The sequence below is a fragment of the Tamandua tetradactyla genome, chromosome 14 (assembly GCF_023851605.1).
Source record: "Tamandua tetradactyla isolate mTamTet1 chromosome 14, mTamTet1.pri, whole genome shotgun sequence".
Taxonomy (NCBI): Eukaryota; Metazoa; Chordata; class Mammalia; order Pilosa; family Myrmecophagidae; genus Tamandua; species Tamandua tetradactyla.
The window spans coordinates 66971606-66988189 of NC_135340.1; the positions used below are offsets into that span (position 1 = coordinate 66971606).

The 16584-nt window shown below is 41.7% G+C and overlaps 1 protein-coding gene across 2 annotated transcripts in view; it reads right to left on the reverse strand.

Annotated features, from left to right (window-relative positions):
* Positions 1 to 16584, reverse strand: part of GNB5 (G protein subunit beta 5) — a 53105-nt gene that overhangs the window by 4594 nt on the left and 31927 nt on the right. For both annotated transcript variants that reach the window (XM_077127915.1, XM_077127914.1), the window contains exons 5-9: positions 16326 to 16458; positions 8300 to 8443; positions 6506 to 6597; positions 1965 to 2013; positions 20 to 116 (exon numbers count right to left, since the gene is read on the reverse strand). In XM_077127915.1, the coding sequence (XP_076984030.1) occupies positions 20 to 116; positions 1965 to 2013; positions 6506 to 6597; positions 8300 to 8443; positions 16326 to 16458 (515 nt within the window). The remainder of the gene's footprint in view (positions 1 to 19; positions 117 to 1964; positions 2014 to 6505; positions 6598 to 8299; positions 8444 to 16325; positions 16459 to 16584) is intronic.

A 16584-nucleotide genomic window follows, 5' to 3' on the forward strand; every position in this document is an offset into this window, starting at 1 on the left:
TTCTGAAATAAAATCTTACCACTGAGGGAGAAGTCCACGCTGGAAGCTCCAAATATGATACTCTCTTTGGAATAAATGGCGACCTCTCTGTCTGCCCGGAGGTCATAGAGGCGGCACTGAGGTGCAAATAAACAAAGACGCTCTTACTTCTGGCTCCAGTTTGGTGAACTGATAGCTACAAGGCTACAGGCGTGTGTCAGTGGCTTGTGTATTTTGAAGGATGAAGGACAAACCTCTTTAGTTTTCTCTCTTAGTATTCGATCTGACAACCCCAATTCCTATTAATATCTGTGAATCAGTAATGATTCAAAGACATCAGCAAATAAAGAAAATCTCTTCAGTTATAAAACCAAACACACTCCCCCCCCCCGTCTTTTTTTTCCTGATATGTGATAAGATTTCATTATAGGAAGTTCAGAAAAATTCAGAAATGCATAAAGAAGGCAATAAACATCACTCCAGATGTCAGAGGTAATTTCTTAACATATGGTCTATTTTGTTCAGTCTTCTTACTAATTTGTGTGTATATTTAAATTATTTTTTCTATTAACATACATCATTAATCTTTTCCCACATCATTAAATAATCTTCACAACAACATGATTTTCATGGTTGCTGAATATTCCTCAAGTAGATCAGAATCTCCTCCTTCTGACTTTGAAGTTGGCTGTTCAAAGTCAGACTTTTCTTTTGCAAAATAAATTAAACCTTCAAAATGCAAAAAAAAAAAATATTTTTATGTATAATAGGAGGGCCATTCTCACATAAAAACTCATATATCTATCCTGATTATTTCCTTAGAATAGCTAAGAAATAGAATCCTTAGAAACAGAATTGTTTCCAACTAACAACAGGACCAGACCAAGGGGTGGGGATATTTTAAAAGCTCTTCATGCGGACGGAGGGCAAAACCATCCTGCAGAAGGTTGTTCTGGCTCCAGCGCCCCCAAGGCTCCCTGGTGGCATCGCCCCCACCACGGGCGCTTCTTTGCTACTCCAAGAGGCAAAAGGGGCGCCCGATGGCCTTTCTTTGAGGATACGTGACTGAAAACATTTTCAGGTGTTTATCTGCCATGTTGGATATAATGTTTTGTCAACAGTCTATTCTCTATTGTCCAGGGTACCTGTTCTATTAATTATATTACCCCCACTTAAATCTAACAGATATCAACTCGGTCTGTCATCTATGCGGCAAGAATTTTTCCAAAATGTATGCCCTTACATTTTTAAAATACATTTTTTGACATACAGAAGTTTTTAATCTTCTTTACTCAAACTCAAATCTATTTCCTTATAATTTCTTTCACTGTAGCAAATCAGAATGAAACCCTATTAGTTAACAAGATAATCTGATATTTTGAGAGTGCTCAAATACATGTTTTTTTCCCCTTCAAAAATAAGTCACCATGACTTGGCACTTAGTATCAAAAGCCTTAAAATGTGGCTTATTTTTGACTCAGCAAGCCTACATTTCAGAATTAGTTCTAAGGACAAAACTATTTACTTAAAAGTTTATAGCAGTTTTTAACAGGAAAAAAAAACCCCTCTGGATAAAACCCAAATGCCGAAAAACTGAAGACTGGTTAAGTAAATGATGGCATGTACATAACACGGAATACTACGCAATCAATAAAATTCAAAATGTAGTAAGATCAGCACGGAAAAATGTTCAAAATCTATTGCTAAGTGAAAAAAAGCTAATTATAACACTTCTCTCTTTCTAAAGAAAAAAGTTGTAGGAAGAAAGTTGTAAAGTTGTAAAGAAAAAAGTCAAAGGAATTCACCTAACCGTGATTTTTCTTGGGTAGTGAGATTAAGGTGATTTAACCCCCACCTCCAAGATTTCTTTATTCAATACATATTACTTTTGTAATCACAAAAAAGTTATGTTTTAAAAAATATGACTGTTAGTTAATACATCTCTCTTTTAAACAGGGAAACCTCTTAATAACTTAGAAACGTACCGTAGCATCATCTGACCCCGAAGCAAAGGCATCTCCACTTGGGTAGTATCTGCAGAGATAAAGTTTGGATAGAAAGCACTTTATCTAGAGCAGTGATTCCCACACCTGGCAGAACCATCTGGGAAGGTTGCTCCATGCCAGGCCCTTGGAATCAGAATCTCCACTGCCAGGACCACAAACACCACCCATCACAGGGGCCAGAAAGGGCCGTCAGTTTTCCTACCTATAGAATGGGACAGTGACACTGATCTCAGAGTGCTGGGGAGGGGTAAATGGGATAATATACGTATTTGCATAGGGTACTGAACACAGAACAGGACAGGCCCCCAGTAAATGTTAACTTATCTGATCAGACACCTAATTCTTGAGACTTGACTCACAGCTCAGGTATAGGAAAATGTTATAAACAGACACTGGAAACAGATTTATGGAGCCACATTCAAATCTTTGCAACAAATACTTATTATATGTGACACTTTCGGCAAGTGACTTAATTTCCACCAGCCTCAGTTTCCTCACCTGAAAAGTGAGGATAATGATGCCTATTCCCTATTGTGAAGAGTAAATGAGACAGTACAGGCAGAGCATTTAGCATGGTGCAAAGTCAGAAGCATTAGGTGGATGATAATAGAATAGTCATTCTATTCTCAATGATCAGTGTGATCAGTGTGAAGTACTGACACTGGATTATAAACTGGAGGCAGGATTAGAACAAAAGATTTTTTAATCCCTGCATTCCATTGCTACCACTCAGCTGTGTTTCCCACATCTTCCACCAGTTCCTCTTTCTTGTACAATGACCTCCGTCCTATGGGAGGAGGAGGCCTTTAAAGCAGTGCATGGAATTACCTCTCCAACCTGGCGAAGGTGGGAATCAAAAAGCTTGGCAAGGGAGAGGGAAGCTTGGTTTTGTGTGACCAGTGTACAATGGCCTGAAAGAAGAGGATGGAGACCAGGGAGGCTGGATGAAACAAAAACCCAGGAATCATCCTTGACTCATTCTTACGCTCCATTACACGCAATTTAGCGCTCAGTCCTATCAGCTCTACTCTATAGCATATCTTGAACCCACCCACTTCTTGTTGGGAGACAGTTCTTTATAGGCGCTGACTGCACTTGATTTGAGACTATCTGCCCCACCCACCCCTCTCCCCACCCCATCCCCTTTCCCACCCTCCCGGCAAAGAAAGATGCCTTGTGCCTGGTGGAACAGGCACAGGTAGCCTCTGCGCTTCAGAGGCTCCTAATTATGCTTGAGGGTGAGCCTTTCTAAGAGAATCTCGCCCAGCCCCGCCAGCCTGTAGAGGTTGGTCAGGTGGTCACTCATCTTGATGAGTTTCACCTTCTTGTCTAGGAAATGACTCTCAAGGAAGTTACACAGATTAGGGTCTGTGTTGGCAGAATGCAGGGGATGCAGATCCCAAAAGGCCTGGTTCAGATTCTTCTCCATGGCCAAGGAGGCTTCCACGGTATCCAGCACTTTGCTTTACTCATTTTTGGACAGCTTCTGTATGTCTTGGAAGAGAGTGCAGCTGTTTTTGCAGCTTCAAGAGATGCTCAGTGGTCTCATGCTTCTCCTTTGCCAACTTGCAGAAGAAAGAGGTCTACACTGTGTTGGTTTGAGACTCACAGGTGCCCAGAAAAGCTATGTTCTTCTGATCCAATCTTGTGGTGGGAGACCTATTGTTGGGTGGGACCTCTTGATTAGGTTGTTTCCATGGAGATAGGACCCCACCCATTTAAGGTGGGTCTTATTTAGCTTACTGGAGTCCTTTAAGAGGGGAACATTTTGGAGAAAGCTGGAACACAAAGAGAGATGCTGAGAGCCATGTGAAACCAGAAGCCTGGAGAGAAGACAGCAGACATTGCCACATACCATTCCATGTAAGAGAGAAAGCCAGGACTCAATTGGCCTTTTTTGAATGAAAATATCCTCTTGTTGTTGCCTTAATGTGGACATTTTCTCAGCCTTAGAATTATAACTTAATAAATCCCCTTAATAAAAGCCAATCCAATTCTGGTATATTGCATTCCCTCAGCATTAACAAACCAAAACAACACCATTCAAGGCTACATCATCACGGTCAAAATAGAAACCCAGAGAGGTAGGTGCAGGAGCCCACTGATGCAGGCTGACCAGGCAGCTGACAGAAGCTTCCACCTTGGTGGAATAATTCTGACAGTTCACAGTTGATTGACAATGAGGACCAACTATTAAAAAAATGGTGTTCGCTGGTCATTGAAACAGGGTATGGCCGAGAAAATGGTCCTGGAGGTTGCAAATGGAAAGGAAGTTGAGGGAGATCTGAGGCTGAAGAGGAGAGTATAATCCCTGGGTCTGTTCCATCTAAGCAAGAGACAGATCCATGAGTCTGCTGGGTGCACTGTCCAGGACTATCTTTTTAATGTTGTCTGTCTAGCAAACAGCTTTGAAAGATGGAGACAGTGTCTCCCTCCAGGGGAAGAGGCAGCCATGCTCACTGCCCATCACAAAAGATTTGGCTCGGAGTTCTCCAGTTATGCATGTGTAGGTGGCAGCTGGTCCTCTTCATATACCCTATGGAATTGGGGCTCAGTAACCAGAACAAAATGTGGATATTCTGGCTACTGCCATTGCTATGAGTAATAAATTGTTCCTCATCTCTGATGAGGAACAGTATCCATGAAACTGTGGCAGGCTAATGTTACCTTTCAAACAGGGTAAAATCTCAGATGCTTCACAATTTGTGACATTGCTCTCTCTGCTATGACTTCCTTAATTCCAGCCTCCATCATTTCTTTTTTGAACTCTTACAACAACTCTCTAACTAGCCTACATATTTCCATTCTTTCTCCCCTACAATCTATTCTTCATGCAGCAGTGACAGTGATCTTTTAAAGGCAAAACAGATCATGTGATACCTTATCCCCACTCAAAACTCTCCACCTGGCCTTTTGTTCAGTCCATTAACATCAAAACTCTGTGTGCTTCTCCCAGCTCTTTGTCAGCCTGGCTCTTTGATCATTCTGGTCTCAGCATGTCACCTTTTCAAGAGGCCTTCTCTGAATATTCTACCAAGAAACAACTCAATCCACTGTATCTCCCTACTTTACTTTTTTCCATAGCACTCATCAGTAACTTAAATTGTATATTTGTTTATTTGTGCTTTGTCTTGTTTGTCTTCTCTAAGACAGTAGAGACCTTTCTATCTTATTCACAACTGTATTCCCAGTTACTAAAATAATATCTAGCATATAAGTACTCAATGAATATTGTTGAATGAATGAATGAGAAATACCACATCTTGACTTTTATATATAAAAAAACAAATCTTCCATTTCATACTCATTAGAGTGGGTAGTATTTTAAAAAGCAACAGAATATAACAAGTATGAAGAGGATATGGAGAAACAGGAACGCTTACACATTTCTGGTGAGAATGTAAAATGTGTGAAAAACAGTTTGGCGGTTCCTCAGAAAGTATAAACTTACTATAGGACCCAGCAATCCCACCTCTAGATATACATCCCAAAGAACTGAAAGCAGGGACTCAAACAGATATTTGAACACCAGTGTTCACAGTGGCATTATTCACAGTTGCCAAAAGATTCCATCAACAGATGAGTGGATAGACAAGATGTGATATATACATACAATAGAATATTATTTGGCTGTAAAAAGGAATAAAATGCTGATGCATGCTACAACATGGATGAATCTGGAAGATTCACGTTGAGTGAAATAACCCAGACATAAATGGACAAATATTACATGATCTCACTTCTGTGAAGTAATTACAATATATCAAACTCATAAAGTCCGAATCGAGAATACGGGTTACCTGGGGCCGGGGCGGGGGGGGGGGGGGTGCTGGGTGGGGTATGGGTAATGGGGAGTTAATGCTTAATTAGTACAGAATTTCTGTTTGGGGTGATAGAAAAGCATTGGCAATGGATGGTGGTGACAGTGGCACATCATCAAGAATCTAATTAACACTACTGAATTGTATATTTAAAAGTGGATAAATGGGATATTTTGGATTGTATGTGTTACTAGAATACATAAACTGTAAAACACAAAGCACAAACCCAAACGTAAACTATGGACAACAGTTAAAGGTATCATTATCATAATATTGTTCCCTCAGTTGTAAAAAGGTAATATATTAGTGCAAGCTGTTAACAACAGGGAACATTATTATGTGTGCGTGGGGGGGGGGGTAGGTATATAGGAACTCTACTTTCTGCATGATTTTTCGTAAACCTACAATAACTGCTCATAATTTAAAAAATATTCTAGAAATAAATATGGCATTTTATTTATTTATTCCTTGTACCTAGCATTTATTGAGATAATAACAGGACTTGGGGAGGGTAATATTAATTGTCCCTACTGCAATTAAACTGAAATCTCCAAGAGGTCCAGAGGGCTGGTTAGTTCCCGCCAAACTCAGCCTGTCTCAGCCAAGAGAACTGAGCCTGGTGGTGGTTCCTGGGTAAAGGGTTACCCCAGGCCGGGGGAAGCCGGGAGAACAGAGAACATGAAGATTCTACTCACTGACCGGACACTGTTGATGTCTGATTCGTGTGTTTCAAAGGCCTGCACGCACTGGCCAGAACGCATGTCCCACACCATGGCTTTCTTGTCACATCCCTAAAAATGCAAAATCACCCAGAGTTATGGGCATCGCAAGGACTGTCAATAGATAAGGCTTAGGTCCATTTACGAAACAGAAGCCATTTACTTCCCATTAGTGAATGGCCACAGCAGGCCTTTGAGACTAGCTTTACCTAAGTCCATCCTTGTCACCCTCCTCCTGGGCAGTTCCTTCTTCCCTACATTTTCCCTCCCTTCTTCCCTCCCCTTTGTATCTGCCTCCCTAAGCCCAGGAGGGAAGGCAGGCAGACAGCGTGTAGTGAACCCCTCTGACCGTGACACTAATCAATTGATTGGCAGTGCCCAAACTGAGGGGCCTGGAGTCCCAGCTTTGTCTGAGGGGTACGGAGGAAGAGCTGGGTACACCCTCGGCCATCTGCACCCCTAACAGCACAGCATGCCAAACTGGGAATCGGCAAGCCAGGGCGCGCTCAGCTGGGTGGCCTGGGCAAACCAGCTCCCTGGGTTTCCATCTCTACACCTGTGAAATCAGAGGTTGCTAACTCCTGTCCTTCCTCCTGCTCTGGGTTGCTAACAGGCCCGGAGAATCATAAACTTGAGATTTTCACATCAAGGCTTAGTGATCATTTTGATGGATTCCCTTAGGGCATTCCTGCCATCAAGTTCGGGTAGGATGATTTAGACCCTCAATAGTCAAACAGAAGCAGGGGCTTAAAATTGGTATCGAAGTTGTTGGTTTCAAATTGAGCAGAGGGTGGGAGGTAGTCCCAGAACTGGTATCTCAGAAAGACCCACTGTGGGGTTTGGCACTCCAAGCGAAAAAAGGAAGTGGGGGTGTCTTCATACCTTTAGGGGATATTAAATCGAATGGAGTTTAGTGCTCTGAAGGAGACAATATAAGACAAGGGTCTTATAATGACATTAATAATATGAAAAAAAACCCAGTTTTGTTGAGGAGGAAAAATAAAAAGTTAGACAAAGGCACAGACAGGAGTGAAACATATACACATGGGACCAAATACCCAAGAAGAAAATCAGGGTCCTTGCCTAACACCCAGGACGGAGATGCGGGCAGCTTGGCTGTGCAGAGAAATACTTGCTCTTCCCATTTGTAGAAAACATTGTAAATTCTCCCATCTACTGCTCATAATATCTTGGGATAGGGACTGGAAGAGGTACTATTGTGCATTACTCTCAATTTACAGATGACAAAAATTAGGTGGCAAAACTAGGACCTATGTTTCCTGACTCCTCTTCTAGTGCTCCTCTGTGCTGCTTTGTCTGCCCTCTGAGCCTTCAAATACTGTCCCCAAAGCACTGGTCCTGGTGCAGCCTCACCTCATGTCAGGAGCTACTTGGTGCTCCTGATCTTGTCTCTCATGCTCTCAGATGCACTCTCTCCTGCTTATTTGAGGAATGACATTTAAACGTGTAGCATATGTGCAGCCTCAGCCACCTATTCATACCAGGAGAGCACCCAGGTCCCCTCAGTAGACTGCTGAGTGTCAGTGTCATGGCACGGCACCGTACCTACCCCCCAGGCAGCCGTGAGGGGTATGGAGCCACAACAGCCAGGCCCCCACCTAAAGGGCTGAGGTGGAGAGGGGAGCTAAGAATAACCTCTGCAGACCTCTAGGGAAGAGTCCAGAGTAGACTCACAAATAGACACAACTGCCAGCCACAAGCCTCCTTTGTAGACAAGGACCCCTTGTCCTTGAGATGCTTCTTGGATCTTTACCCCAGACACGAAGGTGTTTCCAGTTTCTGACGGGGCCAGGTCCAAGCAGAGGACGTCAGCCCCATGCCCGTGGAAGCTCTGCAGCAGCTGCCCACTCTCCACGTCCCACAGGGCGCAGGTCCCATCACCGCTTGCTGTCAGGATCTGCTCGCCAGAAGAGGACAGTAAAAGGGTTGTTATAATTACAGGGAAAAGTGGGTCTTTCCTCAAACACACACATACACACAGATACCACGCCTCACTAGACCTGGTTTCCAAGCATAGAAATATTTCTCCATTACTGAGAAAGAAAAAGTTCATTTCCAACACCATCACTGCCCTTGAGTTAGTAGTTTATGGGTCACTGTTCCTCCAAAGTATGGAATGCCAGAGGCCCCACTGCTACCCCTCCAGGGCTCCATGCCTGCCTGGCACATGGAAAGTACTCCGTGAACATTTCTTGAATGAAACTGTGCATGGTTCCGACAAGCAGTCCAACCCACTGCTGTTCGGGCCAGTGCTTCTCAGACTCTAAGGTGCCCACATATCACCTGGACTTTCTGCTAAAATAAAGGCTTTGGGTGGGACCTGAGAGTCTATATATCTCACAAGTTCCCAAGTGATGCTGGGGCCCCACTAGTGCACACTTGGGGATTTTGTTAGATGTTTTCCTATCTTTCCACTAGAGCAGGTTGCTGTCCTGATAATCAGGAATGTCACAATCCGGGCTCCCGGGGGCCACTGAAAGGTGCTGGGCATGCAGATTCAATAAGTATTTGCCATGTGCTGACAACATCCAGTAACTGTGCTAGGCATTAGATTTCTAGGAAGACTGTGTTTTAGTCTCTGCTGTCTTGGTGCTCCATTTAACAGGGTTGGCAATAGGAACTGAAACCAACATAATTTCATTGTCCCTGTGTTAAACAACTCTGGGACCAGGCCTACTTTCTTGTTATGGCATTAAATAATGCAGAGACCAAGTAAAAATGACCCAGCCGCTTGCTCCAGGAAGCACTTGTTCCTGGAGTATAAGACTGCAACCCGACTAAATCATTTACTTATTGTGCTGGCTTGAAAGGATGTATGTCCCCTAGAAAAGCCATGTTTTAATCAAAATCCCATTTCATAAAGGCAGAATGATCCCTATTCAATACTGTATGTTTGAAACTATAGTCAGTCCATCTCCCTGGAGAGGTGATTTAATCAAGAGTGGTTGTTAAGCTGGATTAGGTGACGACATGTCTCCACTCATTTGGGTGGGTCTTGATAAGTTTCTGGAGTCCTATAAAAGAGGAAACATTTTGGAGAATGAAGGAGATTCAGAGAGAGCAGAATGTCACAGTCACAAAAAGCAGAGAGTCTACCAGCCAGGGGCCTTTGGAGATGAAGAAGGAAAACGCCTCTGGGGGGAGCTTCATGAAACAGGAAGCCAGGAGAGAAAGCTAGCAGATGACGCCGTGTTGGCCATGTGCCCTTCCAGCCGAGGGAGAAATCAAGACCGTGTTTACTGTGTGCCTTCTCACTTGAGAGAGAAACCCTGAAATCATTGGCCTTCTTGAACCAAGGTATCTTTCCATGGATGCCTTAGATTGGACATTTCTATAGACTTGTTTTAATTGGGACATTTTTCAGCCTTAGAACTGTAAACTAGCAACTCCTTAAATTCCCCTTTTTAAAAGCCATTCTGTTTCTGGTACATTGCATTCTGGCCGCTAGCAAACTAGAACACTTATGATGACTAATAGCTTGCTCAAGACCCTCACCTTGCCGGGCCCACCAAGCCAAAACTGTTATGTTATAAACCAGTTTCACACCTTGAAAGAGTTGCTTTAAAATCACCCAGCCTGAAACAATAGAGAGAATCAACAAAATCAAAAGTTGGTCCTTGAAATGAACAATAAAATTGACAAACCTTTAGGTGGACTGATGAAGAATAAAAACAGAGAGGAGACACAAATAACTAAAATTAGAAATGAAAAGGGTGGCATTACTACCAACCCACAGAAATAAAAGGACTATCAGAGGATACTATGAACAACTGTAGGCCAATAAATTAGATAACCTGGATTAAATGGGACAAATTCCTTGAAACACACAAACCGCCTACACTGACTGAAAAAGTAATAGAAAGTCTTAACAAACGAATAACTAGTAAAGAAATTGAACCAGTCATCAAAAACCTCCGAACAAAGAAAAGCCTAGGACCAGATGGCCTTACGGGGGAAATTTACCAAACATTCCATGAAAAATGAACGACAATCCTGCTCAACTCTTCCAAGAAATTGGAGAGGAGGGAACACTCCCTAATTCATTTTACAAGGCCAACATCATCTTCATACCAAAGCCAATAAAGCTACCACAAGAAAACAAAATTACAGACCAATATGCCTTATGAAGTAGATGGAAAAATCCTCAACAAAATACCAGCAAACTGCATCTAACAGCACATTAAAAGAATTATACACCATGATCAAGTGGAATTTATCCCAAGTATACAAGGATGTTTCAACATAAGAAAATCAATTAAAGTAATACATTACATTAACAGAAGGAAGGAAAACTAAACAACATATGATCTTAAGAGACACAGAAAAGGCATTTGACAAAATTCAGTATCCTTTCTTGATAAAAACATTTAGAAAACTAGAACTTCAACATGATAAAGGACATGCATGAAAAACGTACAGCTAAAATGCTACTTCATGGTGAAAGACTGACCGCTTTCTCTCCAACATCAGGAAAAAGGTAAGAATGCCTACTGTCACCACTGTTATTCAAAATTGTACTTGAAGTTCTAGCCAGAGCAATCAGGCCAGAAAAAGAAATAAAAGGCAACCAAATTGGAAAAGAAGAAGTAAAACTTTCCCTATTTGCAGATGACATTATTCTACATATAGGAAATCCTGGAAAATCCACAACAAAGCTCCCAGAGCTAATAAATGAGTTCAGCAAAGTGGGAAGGTACAAGATCAACACCCAAACACCGGCAATATTTCTATAAACTACTAAAGAACAACATGAAGAAAAAAATCAAGGAAAAATCCACTTACAATAGCAACTAAAAGAATCAATCTCTAGGAATAAATCTAACCAAAGATGGAAAGGGCTGTACACAGATAACTATAAAGCACTACTAAAAAATCAGAGAAGACCTAATACATGGAAGGACATTCCATGTTTATGGATTAGAAAACTAAATACTGTTAAGATGTCAGTTCTACCCAAAGCAATTTACAGATTCAACACAATCCCAATTAAAATTCCAAAAGCCTTCTTTGCAAAAATGGAAAAGGCAATCATCAAATTTTATGGAAGGGTAAGGAGTCCTAAGTAGCCAAAGCTATCTTGAAAAAGAAGAACAAAGTTTGAGACTTATACTTCCCAATCTTAAAACTTACTAGAAAGCCACAGTAATCAAAAGAGCATAGTACAGGTACAAGGACAGACATACAGACCAATAAAATTGAATTGAGGGGTCAGAAATTACCCCTTACATTTATGGCCAACTGATTTTTGACAAGGGACAAAGACCACTCATTGGGAAAGACAGTTTCTTCATCAAATGGCGCTGGGAAAATGGACCTTCATTTGCAAATAAAGAAGGGAGGACAATCCTTCTCTCTCACGTTACAAAAATCATCTCAAAGTAGATCAAGGACCTAAATATAAGAATCGGAACTATAAAACTCCCAGAAGAAAATATAGGGAAGCATTTCAGGACCTTATTTTAGGCAATGGTTTCTTAGACTTGAAACCGAAAGCACAAGCAACAAAAGGAAAAAAAAAATAATAAAGGAAAATGACAACCTCCACAATGGGATAAAATATTTGGAAAGTACATATCCAATAAAGGTTTAATATCCAGAATATACCACAATGAGAACCATTTCACACCTACTAGAATGGCTACTATTAAAGAGATGGAAAATAACAAGTGTTGGAGAAGAGATAGAGAAACAGGAACACTCATTTACTGCTGGTGGCAATGTAAAATGGTGCAGCTGCTGTAGAAGACAGTTTGGCAGTTCCTCAGAAAGGGAGTTACAGCATTACCATATGACTCCACCATCCCACTTCTAGGTGTATACTCAAAAGAATTAAAAGCAGGGACTCAAACAAATATTCATAGCTGCATTATTATACACAATTGCCAAAAGATGGAAGCAATTTAAGTGTTTATCAGCAGATGAATGGATAAACAAAATCGGGTATATACACACCATGGAATATTATGCAACCATAACAAGGAAAGAAGTTCTGATACATGCAACAATATGGATGAACCTTGACGACATCATGTAGACTGAAATAAGCCAGACACAAAAGGGCAAATACTGTATGATCTCACTGATAAGAAATAATTAGAATAATCAAATTCATAGAGTCAGAATCTAGAACACAGGTTCCCAGGAACTGAGGTGGGAGTAGGGAATAGCTTAAAATGTACAGAGTTTCTCTTTGGCACAATGGAACAGTTTTGGTAATGGATGGCGGTGATGGAAGCACAGTATTGTGAATGCAATTATCAGCACTGAATTATATATTTGAATATGTTTAGAAGGAAAAATTTTAGGTTGTATATATGTTACTAGAATAAACATAAATCCATGGAACTGCATAGCACAAATAGGGAACTCTAAGTTAAACCATGGACTATAGTTATAAAAATGTGCTTTCCTCAATAATACCTTGTATTGGGAATCCTGAATTTTATACATGATTTTTCTATAAATCCATAACTTCTCCAATTTAAAAAGAAAAAATCACTTAGTCTGGACCCTGAAACCCTCTAAGCACTTGCCTAATTTCTCCATTTGAGACATTAAGAAGACTCTGTCAAGTTGGTATACTCCCTTGCTGCAATAGGTAATAAACAGCTTTCCTTGGTCGCAAGTATTTCGGAAGGCTTCTTGTACAATCGACAGCAGACAAAAAAAGGATCAATTTTATGAGAGTGGGTGAAAAATGTTGTCGAACAGGTAAGGAATGTGAAACAGATGAGAGGGGTACCAAACCCACTCTGGCAGTATCTGAGCTGGTCTTAAAGGATAAGGAAGAGTTGGCCAGGTGAAGAGGAGGGAAGGGCTGTAACAGAGCCCGCCGGGGTCGATTCCTGATGGCTAAGGGAGGAAGGAGATCCAAGCCATCAGGGCTGCCAGCAATCCATGCACCTGCGGACCACACTGGACCTTCAGTTTCCAGGGGGCTGGGAGTGTTCCCTCATCCTCTCCTTCTCCCTAATTTCCTCCTGTCTTTCCACCTCCATTATATTTAAGACTCAGCACTCACAAAGAATCTCTTTTTCCTGCAGGGAGAAAACAGATTGAAGGGAAGGGAATCTGCTCTCACCATGCCTTGTGCAGCTCAGCTACACTGTCTTGGCATAGGGTTTCTGCCAGGCAGCCGGCAGAGGCCTAGATTTCCCCAGGGCCAGAAGAGGCCATTTCAGAGCACCTTCACAGGGCACAGGCTGGGGAGTCCAGAGCTCTTCAGCTTCATGGGCATGGCTCCCCCGCCTCTCCAAAGCCTACTTGGGGGCAGCAATCAAATATGGGGACTCTCCAAGGCTGCAAAGCCCTGTAACTGTCCACAGGCATCCCTCCAGCCATGTCTTCCCTCAGAAGGCCTGTGTACAGCTGAAAAGATAACTTAAGCTGGATGTAGCTCATGAATGCATAAGATTTGTACTGCATATTAATTTTGATATTTGTATTTTGCAATATGCTCCAATTATATGGGTTTTTTCTTTTCGGTTTTTATTTCTTTTTCTAAAGTGATAAATACGTTCTAAACATGACCATGCTGATGAATACACAGCTATGCGATATTGTGAGCCATTGATTATATATACTTTGGATGGACTGTATGGTGCGTGAAGATGTCTCAATAAAAATATTTTTTTAAAAAGAGTGAAAAAAATGCTCCAATTCCCTTCCCTCTTTCCTGGGCCATACCCACTGGTAGATGCACCACTCAATTCCTGTCCTAACACCTGCAGTCCTTCCCAAAAGGGATTCAATAACCTGCTTTAAAACATTCCCCATCTTGCTCCTTAATTCAGGTATTGTCCATACCACGTTTCTCAATCAAAAAAATGAATAGTTTTTTTAAGAGCTAAAAGTAAATTCTTTTTTTTTTCAACATGGGCAGGCACCGGGAATCGAACCTGGGTCCTCTGGCATGGCAGGCAAACATTCTTGCCTGCTGAGCCACCATGGACTGCCCTAAAAGTAAATTCTTAATAGGGATTTCATGTTTTAATATTTTTATCATCCTCATTAAAATATAAGTAAAAACAAAATTTGAAAACCAAATATGTATTAAGATAAATGTGCTAAACAGAACCCCTAACTCACTGCACTCATTTGTTCTGGAATGTCGACGATTTGCAGACTCAATTCCACAGTCCTCTACCGCTACATGATTTCATTTTTTTTAATCCTAGATCCCAGAGAGAGAAGAAAGCTTCATGCTCTTTAATTCAGTGATACCCAAACCAGGCTGTGCATATGAATCACCCACAAAGCTTTGTGTTAACATTAATAATAAAATAATAGTAAGCGTAAACACTTACTGTTATTTACCAGGGACTGTACTATGTAATTTACATAATTCTCAGAAAAACTGATGAGGGAGGAAATCATGGTGAGAAAAATGAAGCACACAGAAAATAAAAAACCTGCCTAGGACTGACCAACTAGAACACAATGGAGCCAGGCAGCAGCAGCCCTGCCGAGACAGCCAACAGGGACTTCCCACAGTCTCTGGCCAGCGCTGGTTAAAAGGAAGCACTTTCTAACCATCAGTTGCCCCTTTTAGCCGCACCCCCAACACTGTGGCATCACAGAGAGAGGAGATGGGTCTCCACCAGAAGGACTTCTGGTGCCTGGTGACTCACCGTTCCTGCATCCCTCTGAGTCTCCCCTTATCCTGACTAAATGTCTCCTGTTACTTCGGCAACTCCTCAGGCCCATCGACATCTGGTTCTGGCCACTGCAGGTAGCCAGGGGCCCCAGCGTCCCCTACTGCACAGATCTGCAAGACTCCAGGTCAGGTTCAAAGAACAGGTGCAAACACTCCCTGCTGACCACATCCCACCAGTCAACAATTAAACAATTACTCAGTGTTTGGACGCCTGAATTGTGCCCTCCAAGAAGATACGTTGAATCCTTGACCCCAAGGACTTCAGAATGTGACCCTATGTGGGAATAGTTGCAGAGGGAATTCGGGGGTGGCCCTACTCCAACATGACTGGTGTCCTTATAAGGAGAGAAGAGACAGAGAAGGAGATGGCCATGTGACATCAGAGGCAGAAACTGAAGTGCTGCAGCCAAACTCACAGGTTTAGGCAAAGGGTCCCAGATTAACTATTCACTTCCTGGGGGCAAAGATCAGGTGTGCATTCAGCCCCAGAGCTCGGTGGCATTAGGCACTTGGGTGGCAGACACCTACAGGGTTTGCTGAATTAATATGACTAAATAGACTATGGGATCCCTTTAAGACTTCCTAAAGAAAACTCAGTCAAAGCATTAAAGTTGTGTTGTTTTCACTTTGTGGCTTATTCAAAGTAGGGCACAGATTAATATATGAAGTATTTTCTTTTTTCCATTTGTTAGAAGAGGAGTACAAAGTATGTACAGTGGGATGCATGGAACACACAACTCTGAAATGCAGCAGCTTGATGAAGTTTTGTACACATAAGCATCTATAACCACCAGGATATGGTAATTTCCACCACCCTAGAAAGTTCCCTGTTCCACACCCATCACTACTGAGTCAATTATAGGAGGATTTTCAATATGGTCTATGGTTTGTCTCAACTGAATTGATAATCAATAGCCCTAACTTCCTCATTTCTGATTTTATTTAAAAAATAACAACCAATGAGAAGTAATAGGGGCCTCTTTTTAGAGCAAATGCCCAGAGCACACTAAAGGAGACACCTGAAATGCTGCTTCTCTTTGCACATGCTCTGCCGCGCCTTAGTTCTCTAAGACTTACTCTGTTCCATGGTAGACTGACCCAATACCAAGAGCTGCTGACTTACCTGCATGTCAGAGTTGGTGAAGCTGCAGGCCGACAGGTAGTTGGTATGCATAGCCACAGACTTCTTTTTGGCAGCCATGTTTTCATTTTTGTCAAAAGTCAGTGGATATACAGAACACTTATTATCCAAACCACTAGTATGGAAAGAAAGAAATATAGAGGTTAATATAGGGCAGTAGAAGATGTATATTCATACTCATTCACATAGTACTTTCACATAAATTTTTAAAAAAATTTCTCCTTTAGCAGTATTATATATT